The sequence below is a fragment of the Nyctereutes procyonoides genome, unplaced genomic scaffold (assembly GCF_905146905.1).
Source record: "Nyctereutes procyonoides isolate TBG_1078 unplaced genomic scaffold, NYPRO_anot_genome, whole genome shotgun sequence".
NCBI lineage: Eukaryota > Metazoa > Chordata > Mammalia > Carnivora > Canidae > Nyctereutes > Nyctereutes procyonoides.
Genome location: NW_026575141.1, coordinates 10,822,524 through 10,842,024, shown reverse-complemented (window position 1 = coordinate 10,842,024; position 19,501 = coordinate 10,822,524). Strand labels below are relative to the sequence as shown.

At 41.7% G+C, this 19,501-nt stretch overlaps 1 protein-coding gene across 1 annotated transcript in view; it reads left to right on the top strand.

The window, feature by feature from the left end:
• Nucleotides 1-4,312: 4,312 nt before the first annotated feature.
• Nucleotides 4,313-19,501, top strand: part of ELAPOR2 (endosome-lysosome associated apoptosis and autophagy regulator family member 2) — a 169,944-nt gene continuing 154,755 nt past the window's right edge. Inside the window, exon 1 of the mRNA XM_055307279.1 lies at nt 4,313-4,498. Within this exon, the coding sequence (XP_055163254.1) occupies nt 4,313-4,498 (186 nt within the window). The remainder of the gene's footprint in view (nt 4,499-19,501) is intronic.

Below are 19,501 nucleotides of genomic sequence, written 5' to 3'. Positions count from 1 at the left end.
GCCATGCATGTTGTCTCAAAAAGCATGATCTCATCATTTTTATGGCTATGTAATATTCCAGTATACATATATATATATATATGTGCATATTCCACATCTTTTCTTTTTTTCGCCTTTTGTCTAGTGATGAACACTTAGGTCTTCCATTTTTTTTGCTATGGTAAGTAATGCTGCAATAAACATAGGGGTGCATATATCTTTTCAAATTAGTGTTTTTATATTCTTTGGGTCAATACCTAGTAGTCGAATTGCTGGATCAGATGGTAATTCTGCTTTTAATTTTTTGAGGAACCTCTATACTGTTTTCCACAGTGGCTGTACCAATTTACATTCCTACCAATAGTGCACAAGGGTTCCTTTTTCTTCACATTCTCACCAAAGTTTTGTTTCTTTTCTTCTTGATTTTTGGTCAATCTATCAGGTGTGCAGTGATATCTCATTGTGGTTTTGATTTGCATTTCCCTGATGATGAGTGATGTTGAACATCTTTTCATGTATCTGTTGGCCATCTGTGTGCCTTGAGAAAAATGTTTATTTAAGGTTCTCTGCCCATTTTTTAAATTGGGTTATTTGTTTTTTGGGTGTGAGTTGTGTAAGTCCTTTATAGATTTTAGATATTAACTCTTTATTGAATATATTGTTTGTAAATATCTTCTCTCATTCAGTAGGTTGTTTTCTTTTTTCCTTGATGGTTTCTTTTGCTGTGCAAAAGCTTTTAATTTTGTTGTAGTCCCAATAGTTTCTGTTTGCTTTTGTTTCCTCATCTTAGGAGATATATCTAGAAAACTGTTGCTATGGCTAATGTCAGAGGAGCTACTGCCTGTGTTCTAGGATTTCTGTGGTTTCAGATCTCACATTTAGGTCTTTAATCCATCTGGAGTTTATTTTTGTGTATGATGATAGAAAGTAGTTTAGTTTCATTCTTTTACACATAGTTGTCCACTTTTACCAGCCTCATCTATTGAAAAGACTCTTTTCCACATTGTATATTCTTACCTCCTTTGTTGTAGATTAATTGACCATATAAATGCGGATTTATTTCTAAGATCTCACTCTGATCCATTGATCTTTGTATCTATTTTTGTGCCAGTACCATACTATTTTGATTACTACAACTTTGCAGTATATCTTGAAATCTTGAATTGTGATACCTCCAGTTTTGTTCATCTTTCTCAGAATTGCTTTGGCTATTTGGTGTCCTCGGTGGTTCCATACAAATTTTAGTATTATTTGTTCTAGTTCTGTGAAAAATGCTATTGGTATTTGGATAGGGATTGCATTGAATCTGTAGATTACTTTGTATATATGGACATTTTGATAATATTAATTCTTCCAGTCCATGAGCATAGGTATCTTTCCATTTGTTTGTGTCATCTTCAATTTCCTTCATCAATGTTTTATAGTTTTCAGAGTACACGTCTTTCACCTCCTTGTTTAAGTTTATTCCTTAGTATTTTCTTCTTTTTGTGGTGCAATAGTAAAAGGTATAATTTTTTTATTTTACTTTAAAAAGTATTTTATTTATTTATTTATTTACTTATTTATTTATTTACTGAGAAAGAGAGATAGAGATAGAGAGAGAGCACACAGGCAAGTGGGCAAGGGGCAGAGCATGAGAGAGAATCTCAAGCAAACTCCTCACTGAGTTTGGAGCCCAAAGTGAGGCTTAATCTCACAACTCTGAGATCATGACCTAAGCCAAAATCAAGAGGCAGACTCTGAACCAGTGCCCTATAAATGGTATTATTTTTAAATTTCTCTTTCTGTGACTTCATTGTTAGTAGAAAAGTTATTTATTGAGAGTGACAAGATGTCTCACTTGGGAAAATCTGTAAATGTCATTTAACCTATGTGCACTGAATTGGACAATCTTTATTTTTACAAGGAAAAAAACTGTCCATTAGCCATGTTGTTAAGTCTTGCTCATTATATTATGAAAAAATAATATGATATGACTCATACATTTTGGATGCATTAAAGAATAAAAAATTTGTAAACAGAAAATATAACTAAATAAGAAATTATAGGCATTTACAGGAACTGTAGATGCACAGGTAGCTCTAAGGATAAAACAAAGGAAGAAATCACAAAAGGAAATGTTACATTTGAGTCCATAAAAATGACAGTCTGCAAAAAAGGGCACCCTAAAACAAAATTAAAAGACTACAAACTCAGAAATGTATTTGTGACATATATGGTAAACAATGTGTAGTACATAAAACCTAAAAGATTGCTTACAAACCAGTCAAAAAAAAAAAAAAAAAGAAGATGGAGCTTTAATAGAAAAATGGCCAGAGTACCAGTGGAAAATTCACACACTGACAAGAGAAGGAAATACATAGCCAGTAAATATATATGAAAAATTATTCAGTCACCAATCGTAAAAATACATTTAAAAATATTAATAAGATAGCATTTCCCTTTTTTTGCCAAACTGGCAAACATCTAAAGCATTATTAAGGGACACCTGGGTGACTCAGCTGTTGAGCGTCTGCCTTCCCGCTCAGGGCTGATCCTGGAGTTCTGGGATCGAGTCCCACGTCGGGCTCCCTGCATGGAGCCTGCTTCTCCCTCTGCCTGTGTCTCTGCCTCTCTCCCTCTCTCTCTGTGTCTCTCATGAATAAATAAATAAATAAATAAAATATTCTTTAAAAAAATAAAGCATTATTAAATCTAGAATGGTGTTAAATAAATGCTCAAACAGCTGGAAACAACTGATATAAAATTTTTGGAGGGAATTTGTGTGCTATTCATCAAAAACTAAAAATACACATACAGTGCTACCCAGTGATTTCAAGTCTAGAAAGGCATCATAGAAAACTAGAAGTGTGAACAGATTATATATAAAAGGCAGTCATCCTAGAATTACTTATAACATCAAATTCCTGAGAAACAATATCCAATGGTAAATTATGTATCTCCAAAGCATAGATATTATTAGACAATTATTAAAGCTGTGTTGTCAGAGACTTCAGTGACTTAAGAAAATATTCATGTTGTTAAGGGAAAAACAGAAGCAGGTTACAAGTTATAATTCTAGTTTTATAGTACACAGGCAGCTGACAGACCAAGAAGGAAATTCTTCAGGATGCTAACACCATTAATGGTGTCATGTCTCATTGATGGGATCCCTAGTAATTTTTACACTCTTCCTGATGCTTTTAAGTATTTTCCAAAATGTTTACAATAAACATACAGTATTATAATCAGAACGAGAGAGAGAGAGAGAGAGGAGAGAGTTTCACAGTCCATGTGGAAATGTTTATTAAAAAAAAAATAGAGACACAGATACATTCAGGTCAATTTATGAGTCTGCCAGGTACATTTCTTCGGGTACTCAATTATCCGAAACTTGGGTCTTCTTTTGAACAATAGGATAATTCAAGTGATCACAGAATTATGGAGCCAGAAGGGACCTTTGAGATCCCCCAAGCTGAGGAAGGCATCAGGTCCATTTTGTTCACCAGGAGTGCCCCCCCCCCCCCCCCGCTCAGCATATTTTCAATGAAAGAAAATAGGAAGAGTACCCCAGGAATTGTGCATAGAGGAAGAACTGCTTCCTCCAGAAACAAAAGAGCTTCCTTGCCCAAGGCTGCACGTTTTCCCCAAGAAATGACACCGCCAGCAGCGGTACTTGCGGTCACTATTATCCCAACGGCTGTCTGTCGCGGCTGCCGCAGGCCAGGCCCTCCCCCGGGGGCTTTCTGTGCAGCAGGTGATCCGACCCTGACAACCCCGGGGGTGGGTATGGTCGCTGGCTTCGTGACACAGGTGAGGACACTGAGTCATCAACTGCATTGCTACCTCCTGGCCCTTTCCTCCGTGCCGCCTCGTCTCGCACGAAGCCCGGTCACCCCCGGCTGGCGGAGCGCGGCTCGCTGCGGTCCTCGGCAGGGGCCGCTCCCGGGGCGCGTCCGTGTGCGTGCGCGGGGCGGGCGCGGGCGCGGGGGCTCGAAGGGACCCGCCGCCGGGGAGACCACAGTCCGCGGCCCTGGGTCTCGCCCTGGCTCGGCCCGGAGCGCCCCTGCCGGCGGCCTGGGGACCCCTCGCGCCTGGCTGCGCCGGGCCGCAGCCCCCGCCCCCGCCCCCGCCCCCGCCACCTGCGCCCGGGCCCGGGCCCCCGCGTCCCCGCCCCGCGTCCCGCCCCCGCGCCGCGCCCGCGCCCGCGCCCCGCGGTCCCTCCCTCCGGCGTGACGGGAGCACCGGCGCCGGCTGCCGGGCCGCGAGCGCAGCGGAGCTTCCGCGGCGGACGGGAGGGGGCGAGCGAGCGGGCGGCCGAGCGCGCCCCACCCGGGACAGCGGCGGCTCGGAGATGCGGCTCCTCGCCCGGGGGCCGGCGCGGCGCGGGGGCCGGGGGCGGCGGGCGGGGGCTGCCCGCGCCGGGCTCGCGCCGCCCTGGAGCGCCGCCTGGGTTTGCTGCTGGGCGCTCGCCGGCTGCCGGGCGGCCTGGGCGGGGGACCTGCCCTCCCCCGGCCGCCCGCTTCCTCCCTGCCTGGAGGTGAGCCGCACCTGGTCCTCTACCTGGAGCTCGCGGGGGGGGGGGGCGGGGGCGGGCGGGGGGGCGAGGCCGGCGTGTGGCCCTCCGCGCCGCCCCTCCTGCCTTCCCGAGCTCGGGGAGGTTCGCCGGGGGGTGAAGTTGCCCGCCCGGGGCGCCGGCCGAGAGGGGGCGTGTGGCTTCGCTGTCTTTCGGGGGATGCTTTTCTGTTCGCGCTCGCGTTCGGAGGCTCCGAAGGACTTTGCGGCGCCCCCTTCCGAGTGCCAGGCTTCAGGACCCGCGCCTTGGGGGAGATTTCAGCGAGTGGGGCGGCGAGGAGCCTGGGGAGCCCCGCTGGGGGGTTTGGAGACCCATCTCTTCACCGCTGCTTCAGGGGGCCGCATGTTGTCACGGGAGGGTTTCGCGCCCCCCCGCGCCCCCCGCGCCCCCCGCGCCCCCCGCGCCCCCTTCCTGGTGACTCCACCGCCTTCCCTTCCCCTAGACCCCGTAGGTCTCTGCAGACCCCTTCTTGCCAGTCGCCCGCGCTCGGCTGCCTGATGAGGCCCCGGGGACTTGCTCGCCGGCGTGTGGCATCACTTGGCGTCCGCCTGGCACAATGTGGTTATGAATTAGGGAGAATAGGAGTGTGTACTTAGGAAAGAGGCGGGTTGGTTATCTAGAAAATCAGAAAAGACAGAGTCAACATGCTCGTCTTGGGAGGTGTTCATCTGGCTGAAGCATGGCCACTGTTTATCTTGTACTTGGAGATTATTGCTGATTAACAGCCAAAAAGAATAAATTACGAGTGATGAGATTTTCTCCTGCTTTTAGGGGAACTGGACTTAATGTGCCAAAAATGTACAGGGGGTGTCATTGGTACTTGTAGTGGGTGCGTGTCTTTCCTATCAGTGTTCCAGAAAGTGCAGCCTCTTAATGAAAATCAATGAGGGGGAAGGAAGCAACATTTCTGACCTACTTTGAGTGATTATGTTGGGCAGGATATGGGGAGTGGATACTGTTTTTAGGAAGATTGCTAGGAATCAGGGTCATGGTTCATTTTAATTTTTGTATAGCAAAAATAGGTTAGCCAATAACCCCTCTGGGAAGACAGGCCAGACCCTGTTGCGTTGTGTGTGGTGCTGTAACTTTTGAATTTTACCCAGGCTTGAATTATAGAGTATCTGTGTTCTGGACCTCGTCCATCATCCTCAGAATTTCATCTTTCTCTCCCATAATACGAGTCCCAGGATAGACTGAAATGAGAGTGAATCAAATCAAAGGCATATGCGGGAGCACACAGGAATGTTGCATTCGGGGAAATCAGGGCAAGCAAGCTCTCGACAAACAGCTATGTTTAACTTCAGAGTTTATCAATATAATTGGTAGTTTAATCTGTGCTCTTCAACTTCACCTATCACCCGGGAAGGATCCATTCTTCCAGATTTCCACAGAAAGCTGCTTCTTGGACATCCTCAGATCGAACAGTTCTAACAGGACAAACCTGAAGCCTAGCCTCCAGCCCCTGGCCTCAAAATGCACAACGTACCTTTGTTTTTTTTTTTTTTTTTTTTGAAATGAAATGTCTTAAGCTCTTTGCGACACTGATTCTTAATAATGAAGAATCTACTTGAAATGTTAGGGTGAAAGTTAAGGCCAGAGGAGGGATGCTTTTTGCTCATTACAACTAGGCTGATCACTGAGATGATCACATGGACCACACATGTACACCTAGAAAGAACAGAGTAAGAGCCTGCAGCTGACAAAGAAATGCTGAAACGAGAGGCAGGAAGATGACAGAAAGTTCAGGAAGGCTCTCTTCAATTCATCCCAGCTCTTTGTTGCACTGACTTAGAAATTACACTGACTCAGTTCCTTGAGATCTCTTTTGAATTCCCCCCTCCCCCCATAAAAAGCAGAAATGCATGACTCATATAGGAGGCTAGTATTGAGCTTGCCTGTGGCTTGTGATTTTAGAAATGGTGATGCACAGATGCATTGATATTCTTCTTGGTGTCTGACAACATTTGTGAGATGTCTGAGAGTGAGAGGTTCCTTTGGAAATAGGAGAGGCCAACCAGTCTTACAGGGGCTGACTCCGCTTTTGGGCATCTGGTCTAACTAGCCGAGACAGTTTTATGGAACTGATTATTGTTTCTTTCTGACATTGCTTTTAAGAGGAAAGGGAGAAAAGCAGGTGCTGTTCATGCTCTGAGGGTTAGGGTCTGTTTGTGCTGGGAGGTAGGGAGGAGGCGTCCTCTGAGGTAGAGTTGTGGAATGGTGGGCTAATTCTGGTGAACAAAGTCATAAAGTAACTGTTTTGTGTTCGCTCTTACCTGTTTATCCCTTTCTACTATTGAGTAATAGAAAAGGAGGCGAATGTCACACAGTAGAACAGAAAACTATGTGCTGGGAGCAGAGTGAGAGGGTGCAGTGAGGATCAGAAGCTGGAAACTAAGACCAGCTCTTCATAATGAGAGAGAATGTTGAAAAGGATGGAAAAGTCTGTGATTTTAAAAGTCACTGTCCTCCTGTGGTTTGAGTCTCACCCTCACCAGTGATTTTTATAAAAGTAGACATGATTAAGTTCTGTAGACTGATTTTCCTTGCTTGGTTTTAGAGGAAAGCAAGGGAAGACAAAAAAGAGACCCAGGATATTGGCCTGGGACCAATCAAGTTTTAATTGACAGAGTTCAGGAAAAAAAAAAAAAAGACAATTGGGTTGTGGGTGACATTTCACTTAGGTTTTTGCAGAGGATGGGACTCTGAGGTGAAACTCACCAAGTACAGCTTCCTTTGTCAAATCATGGGATTACAGAGCTGAAAAGGGGAGAAAAATGATGACTTTGGAATGAATGCTCAGCTGGTAATCAGATCAGCAGGGTGGAAGCCCAAGCGCATACAGGAAAGCTATAGTTTTAGAGACAGAAATAAAAAAAAAATAAAGTCAGTGTGCCTGCAGGGGAAGGACAAGAGGATGTGACTTTCATAAATGGTGTTGAAAGAAAAAAAAATACGAAGACTGGATGTCAGAAAGTGCAGAATTAATTTCTCAGGCTGTGCATGGGGAAACTTATGAAGGATAAGCATCCTCTGGGTTTCTTGGCACCAGTTTTTTTGCTTGTAAAATGATAGTTATAAAAACAGACCTACCTATTTCTATTAGGAGGATGAGATTAACATAAATTAAAGGAAAAATATCCATGGAAATGTGAAAGTTGATTATTGCTGGATTAGTAGACCTGGGTCCTTATATTTCAGGAAGGGTCTATGGGGAGATTTCAGAGGTTCAGAAGATAGGTTTATCCAAGAATGGAATGGAATGGAATTTTTGACTCATTGAATAATCGGACTTAATGGGACTGCCAGAGGCAAAAAATAATAATAATAATAATGATAAGGGCCAACAGATGATTCAGAGATGGAGTAAGAGTATTAGGAGATACAGTGCATGAGAGTAAAAAGAACTAAGTGGATTATGTATGCATTATTTAAATTTGGAAAATTAAATCACAGATTAGCTTGATTCTTAGTTCACTGCTCTAAAATCCTGCATAATACAATTCTACTGGTCTCTGAGTCTTGAGAATGATGACTTTTTGCAAACAGTTTTTATTCCTTAGGCATTTATTGAGCTTACGCTATGTGCCAGGCAACATGTCAGATGATGGGAAATTACAAATTAGAAAAATAAAATTTAATTGGGTAAGGATGAGACAGAAATGTAAACAAAGCAGTGAAGTGATTTGGGGTCATGAGAGAAGAAAGAAGGGGTCACATCTAGTTAGATCAGAAAAGGCCCTGTAGAAGAGGTGAGTGAGATCTGAAAAAATGAGGAGGTATTTGCCAAGCAGGTAGGGATGAGATGTGAGTGTGGGCTCAGAGGACATTTCTGGTGTAGATTGAAGGGGCACCTGAGTAGTTCCAATGGTTGAGCATCTGCCTTTGGTTCAGGTTGAGATCCCAGGGTCCAGGGATCTAGTCCCTCATTGGACTCTCCACAGGGAGTCTGCTTCTCCCCTTGCCTATGTTTTTGGCTCTCTCTCTGTGTCTCTCATGAATAAATAAATAAAATCTTTTAAAAAAATCCCACAGTTTGAAAAAGGGCAGAAAGACAAAACTGTCTTGTGTTACAATAGGTTGTAGCTGGTATGCAGCATGCTATGGAGAACTTAATGAGATGGGTCTGCGAGGCAAGCAGAGGAGGCTTGATCCTAGGGGGGCCCTATGTCATACTAAGAAGCTGGCCCTCATTTGGTAGATGATGAGGAGCAGTGGAAAAATGTAAAGATCAGGAGCAACAAAACATGCTTTAGTTTGGCACCAATATGGAATTCATATTAGTGTGGTAGGAGACTGAAAGAGGTGAGACCTACTAGGAGCAATTGCAGTGGTCCAAGTAAAGGATGACAGGTCTCAGTTAAGGAGTAGCAATGAAGACGGCAAAGGGGGCATGCTGTTGGAAGGTAGAATTTCCAGGGATTGGATGTGGAGGGTGAGGGAATGAAAGGTCCTGGCTTGATGAGAAGATGGTACCTCTGACTGCTGTGAGGAAGACAAGATGAATAGCTTGGTTCTGGAGAGGTTGACTTTAAAAAAACAAAAAAATTATTCATGAGAGACACACAGAGAGAGGCAGAGACATAGGCAGAGAGAGAGAAGCAGGCTCCCTATAGGAGCCTGATACGGGACTTGATCCTGGGACCCTGGGACAATGCCCTGAGTCAAAAACAGATGCTCAACCACCGAGCCACCCAGGTACCCCTGGAGAGGTTGACTTTAAGTAGAGTTGCTCAGTAGGAAGTTGGGTATCATGCCATGTGGCTCAGGGGCCTGGTCTGGGCTGATAAGAGAAATCACTTGAATAAAAGGCATGGTTGAGACTGCTTTATTGGATGTGATCATTCAGGGAGTGAGAACAGAGGGCAAAAGGTAAGACTTGGGTTTTACCAACATTAAAGGTGGCAGAAATGGAGGCATTGGCAAAGGAGACACGTAAGTAATGCCAGAGTAAGGGAAACGGACAGTACAGATTGCGAGGAAGGTGAGAAAAGCCTTTGAAGGAAAAAAAAAAAAAAAAAAAAAAAGAGATGGTTCTGGTGTCATTTGACCAAGGAAACTCAAATAATATGAGGACCGAAAAGAGAAGATTGAATTTGACCTTTGGGTTTCTGGTACTCAATGCCAGGGTGATTCCTGTGAAATGGTGGGATGGCTTCAGTATTAACTGGGAGGTGAGGCAGGGGTGATAGAGTAGAATTTTATTATATAGCCTTTGTAGGTTATATAATGTAGGTAAGAGACTGAGTCTTCCAAGTCCACGTAAATCAGAAGAGTTGCAAATGGCCATATCTTCTGTTTCAGACTTGGAGAGCAACAGTTGAGACGTGTCCTTCAGCAGGCAGCCTCTGAAGGTCATGAGCTATGGGTTAGGGTGTCGGGGATTCTAAAGTCACACTGTCTAGAAAGGGGTTAGGACTCAGCCTCTGTTTTCAAGCAGTTAAGATAATTAATCTTGCCTGTTAGGCTTGGGGAGGTGATTTTCCATTTCAAGTTCTTGTGCTCAGAACCGTTTCTCATGTTTTAGGCAAATGTGAACAAGTATTCACACCATCAATATTTACAATGTAAAACTAAGAGTTGACAGTTCTGTGAAGTGTCATATTTTAGCACAAGGGATGGAAATAGCAGAGCATAGTATAGAGTGGCACATTTTCCTATCATAGTATATTCTTCAGAAGTGTCTTGGATCTTATAATAATTCTTTATTGTCAGAAAACACCAGTCAAGTTTTGGTTGTCTTTTCCTTCCCCGTGAAGAAACCATGGGTAATTCTTGTCCCTTTTCACATTTCTTAATCTAAATTATGTGTACTGTTTCAGTATTAAACCCATATTTATTGTGTACTTAAGTACCAGGTACTGGCGGTAGAACAATGAACAAAGCATATGGCCCTGCCTGCATTGTGGTTTATAATCTCTTCGGGGCAGAATCAAAATACCACCCACCATATAAGCATGTTTGCCATAGTGATAGGGTGGGAAGTTGCTGTGTGCAGTGGGAGTGTATAGCCATTCTAGTCTGGGGAAAAGGATATTCCCTAAAAAAAGACGTTTAGGTTAGGACCTAAAGGATGAGTAGGATTTTGGATGAAGGTTATGCTTGGTGATTACAGAACATCTCAGACAAAGGAAGCCTCCTGGTGGGGATCAGTTTCTGTATCCTTCTTTTAACCCCCCAACCCTTTAACTGCTAAAGACAAAGGATCTTTTCTCTGAATTCTAATTACAGCCCATTGGTTACCCTCTGCATGTGTATGCTGTTGTACAAATGTTTTGCACATGCAGGACCACCCTGTATGGATGGGTGAGTTGTGCCCTGTAGAAGGGCACCCAACAGTGGAGTCAGGAGAGAGCTAGAATCCATCCACTGTGTGTGTGGCCAGCCAGCTGTCCTGGTACAGCTCTGTATCCCTCTGCAGGAAGGGGTACCTATACCCGTTTCATAGGTCCAGAAGGGGCACCTTTTTCTAAGTCCTGCAAAGGTCCATACCTGTACTAGAGGCTCTGAACACCCTCCTCTTTTCCCCTCAAAGTACATGATAAGCTCACTGAGGGCAGGATTTCATCATCTTACTCAGCAAACAGTGATTAGGTATCTTTATGTGTAAGACACTTGAAGGTTTTAAAGATGAGTAAGACGTAGGTCCTCTTTTCTGGCAGCACTAATCACTGCCTCGAAAATAAAGTAGTGTGGGTGGCTTCCACCTTTTCCATTGTAAAAAGAAATTGATCTTTGTAGTACATTTAATCGTAATTGACATCTTCTGTCAGTTATACCAAATTTAAGACTCTGAAATAAAAACCCAGTGATCAGGATATATTGAAGTTTACTCTCAACTCAGTTTATAGCTGTGGAATTCAGGATACTACTTATTGCTTATTCAAATCTTCACTTTTATAGTTTTTTTTCTTCTAAGTCCTTGGTTCTCAAAATGTGATCCTAGGACTAGCAGTGTTAAAATTACCTGGGAACTTGTTAGAAATGGGATTTCTTGGGCTTTGCACCGCAGTCTGTTACAACCATCTCCCCAGGGGATTATGCTGTACCCTGAAGTAGGGGAACCAGTGTCCTAGGTATAAGGTGAGGAATACAGTTAAGTTGCCTGAAACCCAGGGATCTCGTTGTTAAAGCTCCTTCAGCTGCAACTGAAGCTGACTTGCTTTTTCTGCAAGGCATTTTAGAAACTCCTACAGTAATCACATCAAATAGAGCATGAGCTCCTCCCATTACCATCAAGTGTATCAGCAAGCATTTCTTTATCTTCTATACACTCCAAAGGAGGCCAGTTGCTGCTAATAATACAGGATGCAGAGGACATCGTCATCCCTCTCTAGGAGCCTAACGCCTGATGGAAAAACCATCCACTCATGAAAATTAATGAATGTTTTTCTCTGAAATAGACATTGGAATAGAAAAATGGTAATATTAAAAAAGTATGGTCAGCCTTCTTGGTAAATGTCTCCCAATAATTGCTACTTATGGGGAGGAGATTGTTGCATATATCTTTTGCTCCAACTGCAAAATGTCTTCTTGTTACAGTAGATGTATCAAGGGCCATCAAAAATTAATTCACACCTGAGCTCTGCCACCATGGGCAAATCAACCTCTTTGAGTCATTTTCTGAAAATGAAGATGGTAACTCCTGCCTTATCCATATTAGGGTTACTGGGAGAATCTGGTGCATTTGAAGATACTTTGCAAATTTTAATGCAATGCCAGGTAGTAGTTACTATGCTTGTCTAAGTTAAGAACAGTGTTTCTGAGGGGATGGATGGAAGTGTGAAAGGTTGGAAAGTGGAGAGGAAAGTATTTTTGCAGGAGCATTTTTCCTAATTATGCAAGTTGTGCATTGTGAACATTTTAAAAAATAAAAGGAAGTATTAAAAAAGTCAGCTCTAGTTCTTCCACTTGGGGTCATTTTCTACTTACATGTTTTCTTTTTCAAAACCACACAAGTGAGCCCATAGTATATCTCTTCCTGTCTTGTAACCATTTTCCCATGGCAATAACACTTTTTTGTAAATATTTCCATAATAGTGATAAAATATTTTAACATGGTATATTGCAAAATATTGCTTCATTTGAATGTCTGCCTTCATTCACTTACAAGTCATTTACTTCACCATTTCACCGAAAATCACTCTTCTAGGTCAACAATGACCTCTTCTTCACCAAATCCAGCTGTTACTCCTCATCTTTACTTGCCTTGTCAGAAACTCGACCTGATCGCTCTGTCGCTGCTGAGACTTGGATTTGGCTTCCAAGTGGCTTTTCTCATGCTTCACTGTGATTCTTCTCTGACATTCATAGTTCTGTCTCATCTGCTTGACTTCTTTACACTGGAGCTTTTCAGGCCTTTATCCTTGGCCCTTTTATCTTTTTTGTCATCCTCATGCTCTTGGTGATATCATCTGGTTTCTAGGCTTTAAATACCATCTCCATGTGGATAGCTCTCAGACTCATATCTCCTGCACAGAGCTTTCCCTGGATTCCCAGGAAGCAAAGCTTGGTGTCTTGACTTGGATAGTTACCTCCAAGTCTAGCTGACATGTCTAACTGAGCTCCTGTCATTGCTCCAAACCTACTCCTTCCTCATTTCCTTTGATGAGAATTCTTCCCTTCCAGTTGCTCAGGCCTAAAACTTTGGAGTCTCCACAGAGTTCTTTTTCTCCCACATCGTATATCCAGTCTATCAGTAAACCCTATTGTCTCTGCCACAAAATAGATGTGGTCAGAAATTTTCACCTTCTCGACCACACCACCATCTTCTCTTGCCTGAATTGTAACTTCCCATCTACATCTTCTTTAGTTTGATCTCAACAGAGCAGTAAGAGATCACATAAAAACAATTCAAAACAGCATTATTCTATTGCTCAAAGCTCTTGTAAGGTTTCATTCACAACCAAAGCACCAATGGCGGCTGACAGGACCCAATATGATCCAGCCTCTATTAAGCCTCTAACGAGGCTTAAGAAAGGCTGTTTCTTACTACTCTCTCCATTCTTCACTCGGCCTCAGCCTCCTGAGTCTCCTTGCTCTTTCTGGAATGTGTTGTGTGAGCCTTTCTCAGGAGCCACCTCTTTGCTCTTCTTGGACCTTCCTTCACTCAGGTGTTTGCTTCGCTTTCTCCCTTGTCTGCTTCTGGTTTCTGCTCAGCTGTCATCTTCTCTGTAAGGCCTTTTCTGGGCACCTGTTGAAAATAGCACCCTCTTCCTTTCTATCCTTATTTTTTGCTTTTATTTTTCTCCATAGCACTTTTCAGCATCCATTATAATATATATTCTAATTATTTGTTTTGTTTTGTTTTTATGACCCCCCCCCAATTAATTACAAGCTCCATAAAGACAGGCTACAATCTATATTCTCTCTCCCTTCCTTTTTCTTTCTCTATTTCAAAATAAGCTGCTTTACCCCTGACCCCAAACAATGCTTGACATAGTAAATACATAATAAATGCTTGCTTGCTGAATGAAAAAACTTAATTTTGCGAGACTAAGGTTTTTAATTGTAATTTAAAAATGTTATAATTACACAAAACATTTGTCTGAATTTCTTATTATGGAAGCTAGATTATTTGTAGTAGAAATCTTAGGTCGAAGGTTATGAACTATATCCTGGCCAACATTGAAAATTGTTATTTGTTACTAATTTAATGGTGGAAAATGCGTCTCACTGATGTAGTTTATATTTCTTTAATTGTTACTGAGGGTCAATATTTTTCATATCACTTAGCTTTTTATATTTCACTTTTTGGGGAGTTTCTGTTTTCACTTAATGTCTTTCTTACATATATGAGCTCTTCATTTAGTAAGGATAACATTCAATATACATTGAAAATATTTTTCCGCCTGTCTACATGTTTTGAGATAATACCCAGAGAAAGCAAATAATAATAATTATTATTCTTTTTCAAATAATTATTTAGACCTTAAAAATGTATATGAAAATACTTAATGTATCAAATAGGAATAAACTTAATTTTTATTTTTTTTTAAATTTTTTTTTAATTTATTTATGATAGTCACACAGAGAGAGAGAGAGAGAGGCAGAGACACAGGCAGAGGGAGAAGCAGGCTCCATGCACCGGGAGCCTGACGTGGGATTCGATCCTGGGTCTCCAGGATCGCGCCCTGGGCCAAAGGCAGGCGCTAAACTGCTGCGCCACCCAGGGATCCCCTAAACTTAATTTTTAAAAGTGGCATTTGGTACATAGTACCTTATTAAATTCCTACAGTAAATGAAATCTATCATCTGTTTGGCTGACAAAAATAATGAAGCAACTGCAAAGTGACTGAGAGTTCTTGGGCTTGGATTGACAGTCTTTTGTTCTAAGATTCTGTGTTTGAAATTTCAAGACTGCCCTAATTCATTATCTGTTACTCATTTGCAATAGCCATTGACATGCTTGTTCATTTAGCATTTTATGCATTCATATTATGAGTTTCTCTCACTGGAAAACTAGTAATACATAAGTCTGTGATTATAGTGCAGATGGGTTAAGTGCTTTGCGGGGGTCATGCACAGGGTTAAACAGAAGGACAGAGAAAGGGCAACTAAATCAGACTAAAGAGCCCTGGCCTCACAAAAAGTTCTGTTTGAGCTGAGTTTTGAAAGATTTCCAGAAGTGTATTCTCGGATGCACAGAGGACAGTGTATCTCAGTCAAAGCAAATAGGCTGAGTAACAGCCCAGAGGAGTGAACGCCTATGACCACTTCAAGGGCTAGAGTGAAGACACATAGGTAGGAGTGGCAAGAGATGAGTAGGCTGTGAGGAAGACAGGAAACCTATGGGGAGCCACTGATAGCAAATTGGAAGTATTATTCTGCTGGTGAATGGAGGACTATAAAAGAGGGATCTTAACGGAGACAAGAAGATCAGTTAGGGGACTCCATGGGGAGAAAAGGAAGAGCTAAGGAACTGACAGAAGTGGGGGAGGAGGGTGGCACTGGATGATGATACATTGCGATCTCCCGTGACTGCTGGGTTTTTCCTCTTGGGCTACTAGGTAGATGCTCAGCCTTTCATTGAGATTGAACATTTAGGAGGAGGAGGAGGCTGGGTGTCTGGGAGAAAGAGGATGAGTTCATTATAGACATCCTGAGTTTAAAGTGCCCCAGGTACATCCAAATAGTGCTCTCCCAGAGACAGCTGGATGTCTGCGAGTGCAACAGAGAGACAACTTGTGAGCCAGGAGCCCAGGAGAGGTACTTGAGACCTTTGGTGTTGATGAGGTCATCTGGATTCTGAGCATGCAGCAACAGCAGTGTGCTGAGGAGACGGCTCAGGGAAACACCAGCATTTAAAAAGCAGAGTGGGGCACTTGGGTGACTCTGTGGGTTAAGTGTCCAACTCTTAATTTCAGCTTGGTTTATGATCTTATGGTTGAGGGATCAAGCTCCTTGTTGGGCTCTGCACTCAGGGGATCTATTTAGATTCTCTCTCTCTCTCTCTTCCTCTCCCTCTGCCCCTTCTCCTTGATCCCTCTCTCTCTCAAATAAATCTTATAAAAAAAAAAAAAAAGCCAGGAGAATGAGAAGCAATTGAGAATGAACCTGAGAAGGTGCAGCAGGTAGAGTGAAGGCACAGAAACTGGCTCAGGGTAGCTGACCAATAAATCTGGAGAATGAAAGAGGTTTTTTTTGTTTGTTTTTTTGTTTTTTTGTTTTTTTTTGTTTTTTAGATTTTACTTATTCATGACAGACACACACACACACAGAGAGGCAGAACACAGGCAGAGGGAGAAGCAGGCTCCATGCAGGGAGCCTGATGTGGGACTTGATCCTCGGTCTCCAGGATCACACCCCAGGCTGAAGGCGGCGCTAAACCACTGGACCACTGGGGCTGCCTGAGAAGTGGTGGTTCTTGATGTTCAGTAAGGCATTTGAAATGTATCCTTGGGCCAAGAAGCAGCAATATATGCTGAATGATGGTATAATTAGGCAGATTGTTGGCTGTTTGAACAAATGTACCCTAAGGTTATTAATTTAAGGAATGCTAATCTGAAGGAAGGTCTTTTGTGTAATGCTAATCCTCCTCATCCACGAAGGATACATCTCAAGATACCCAGTAGATGCTTGAAACCCTAGACAGTACTGAACCCTAACCTATATATACTATGTTTTTTCTTATACAAACCTTCCCGTGACAAAGTTAAAGTCAAAAATTAGGCTCAGGGCACCTGGGTCACTCAGTCAGTTAAGTGTCTGCTGCTGCTTAGGTCCTGATTCTGGGGTCCTGGATTTGAGCTTTGTGTTGGGCTCCCTACTCATCAGGGAGTCTGTTTCTACCTTCCCCCCTCACTCCTCCTCCCCTTTTGCAGTCTCTTTCATAGCCTCTCTCTCTCTCTCAAGTAAAATCTGAAAAAAAAATTAGACTTAGTAAGATTAACAACAATAATAAAATACAACAATTATAACAATATACTATAGTGAAAGTTTTGTGAAAGTGGTCTCTCAGACTATCTTACTGTACTGTACTCTTCTTCTTGTGATAATGTAAGATGATAAAATGCCTATGTGATCAGGTGAAGTGAAGTGAATGATGTAGCATTAGGCTACTATTGACCTTCTGACTATACATCAGGAGGGGAATTGTCGCTTTTGGATGTAACAGAACCACGGATAGGGGGGCCTACTGTACCTTTGGTGTTAGTATCTAATCTCTGAACTGTTGTTTTACTATTTAATCGATGTTTGGATTTGGGAAGGCTTAACCAAATTTTGTAAAGTCAGAAAGCTGGGAAAGATGCCTAATGAGTTGGAAAGCAAAATTGGGATTTAAGATGATTTGAAAGGCTAGAATGATGGGCAAACATAATTGTTAAATATGGACTGTTCCTTTTTGATTCTAGATGTTTGAACAATTTAGATGTTCAAGCACAGGATGAGGAAGTCTTGCTTTAAAAGTACTTTTGAAGCCACAGATGTCACGTGGCTGCTAAAAGCAATGATGGGGTATGTGTCTTAGGTTCTATTAATAGGAGTAGAGTGCTTGGCTCATAGAAGGTAGACATTTAACTTAGGTTAGTGATTCAACCTAAGTGAAATATTTGAAGAGGGATGTTGATTGACATATGGAGATGTTGATTTGATGTGCCAATTAGAAAATGAACTATTTGGAAAGTATGTCCAAATACTTGAGGACTGACTTAAGGAATTAAGGATGGTTGGCTCTGAGGAGACAAAGGAATCATGATAGTGAGCTTCAAATGCATTATGTGCAGTCAAGTATGAGAGGCATTGGTATAATGTTAGAGGATGAAATGAAGATTGGTGGGTAATAGGCAGAAGAATGCAGAATTGAGTTCATCCAAGAAGGTGTTTAATTTTTTTTTTCAAGAAGGTGTTTTATATCTCTAGAGCCATGAACTGTTTCTTTGTACTTTGAAAGTTGCAGGGTTCCTGTTTTGGACAGACTGATGGTCTAGGTCACATCTATGAGTTCTGGTTTGCTACACTGTGCCTATATTCCTGTGGTGTATTTAAGGGGCAGCTGGATGACTGCTCAAGGTTATATACATTCCTAATGTAACAGCAAGAAGATAAATCTTTATCCTTGGTGTTTCAGTTCTAGGATACATTCTTTCTTAATCTGTCATATTTAGCAACTTTTTCTAATATTGCAACAGTGTAAACATAAAACAATGCCTTTGGTGTTTAACATCCTAAAATTGAGAGTGGGAAAAATTGGCCATTTGAAATTTAAGTTTGATGTTGACTTCTATTTGGTAATATCCTTGGCATATCAATAATGCATACAAGGAAATAACTTGAGCCAAAGTAATAGTAGATGCCTAAACATATCTGGGTTTGTTATGCTAGGGAAGTGCTTCCCTATCTAAAGAGCAGATAAATATTAACACTATTTGCTCAGGTTTTTTTTTGATTCCTTTTTGTACATTTGATCTTTTGAAAATTAAATGCAGTATGTGTGCATCTATAAAAATGAGGCAATAAAAATACTCAGAATCCCACCAAATAACACACTACTCCTAACATCTTAGCATTTGTAAGAGGAATAATAAATAAGAACAAGAGCCAGGTACTACTTTAAGACACTTTGTTTATTAATTAATTCATCCTCCAGACTCTGAGATTGGTCTTCATACTACCAGGATGGCTGAGTTACTACTTGTGAGGCCCAGCTGTTACCCCAGTATCCACACTTGTAACCTTCAGGCTACCCTGTTTCTATCACATATATCAGGTGTCTTTGCATGTATTTCTGTATGAATATGCAGGTATGTTTACAAAATGGGGATGTTCTGTGTAGTTTGGTAATCTACCTTTTTATTTTATTTTATTTATTTTTTTTTGGCGTTTAACAATATGCTGTGTACTTACTCCTTAGAGTTTGATGCCTCTAGAATTTTATTCCATCCTTAATGTAAGGTAAACCTCTGACTTCATTTCCTAAATAACCAGTTTTCACAAATAGTATCTTGAACAATTCATAATTCATCCTTTCTCCATTAGTTTGTTTTCTATACCATCTATTGTGTTGGTGGGTATATGTATGCTTCTTAATGTATTATTGTATTTGTAATATATGACATGTATATTCAAAAATAATTGCTTTCTTTTGGACTACTTTCTGTACTGTTGATTTTTTTTTTTTTTACCAATATTGTACACAGGATTTTATCATAGGATTCTATAAGATACTTGTGTCTTTTCTTTCAAAGATTTCTCAGCTGTTCTCACTTCATGTAGTCTTTGGGTTCAACTTCAGAAGAATTTTAAAAAATTAAGAAACCTCACTGGCATGTTCTCTTGGATTCTGTTAAATGTTTTAAGTTATTTAGAAAAAATTGTCATCTTTATAAACTTATATTTGCATTTGAAGATGTAGTTGGCTTTGGCGCCTGAAATATACTGTACTTTTCATGAGCACTAACTTTATATTCCCAAGTATTTTTACTATTTTTTTTCTGGCAGATTTCCCCTAATGTCTTTTAATTGAATTTT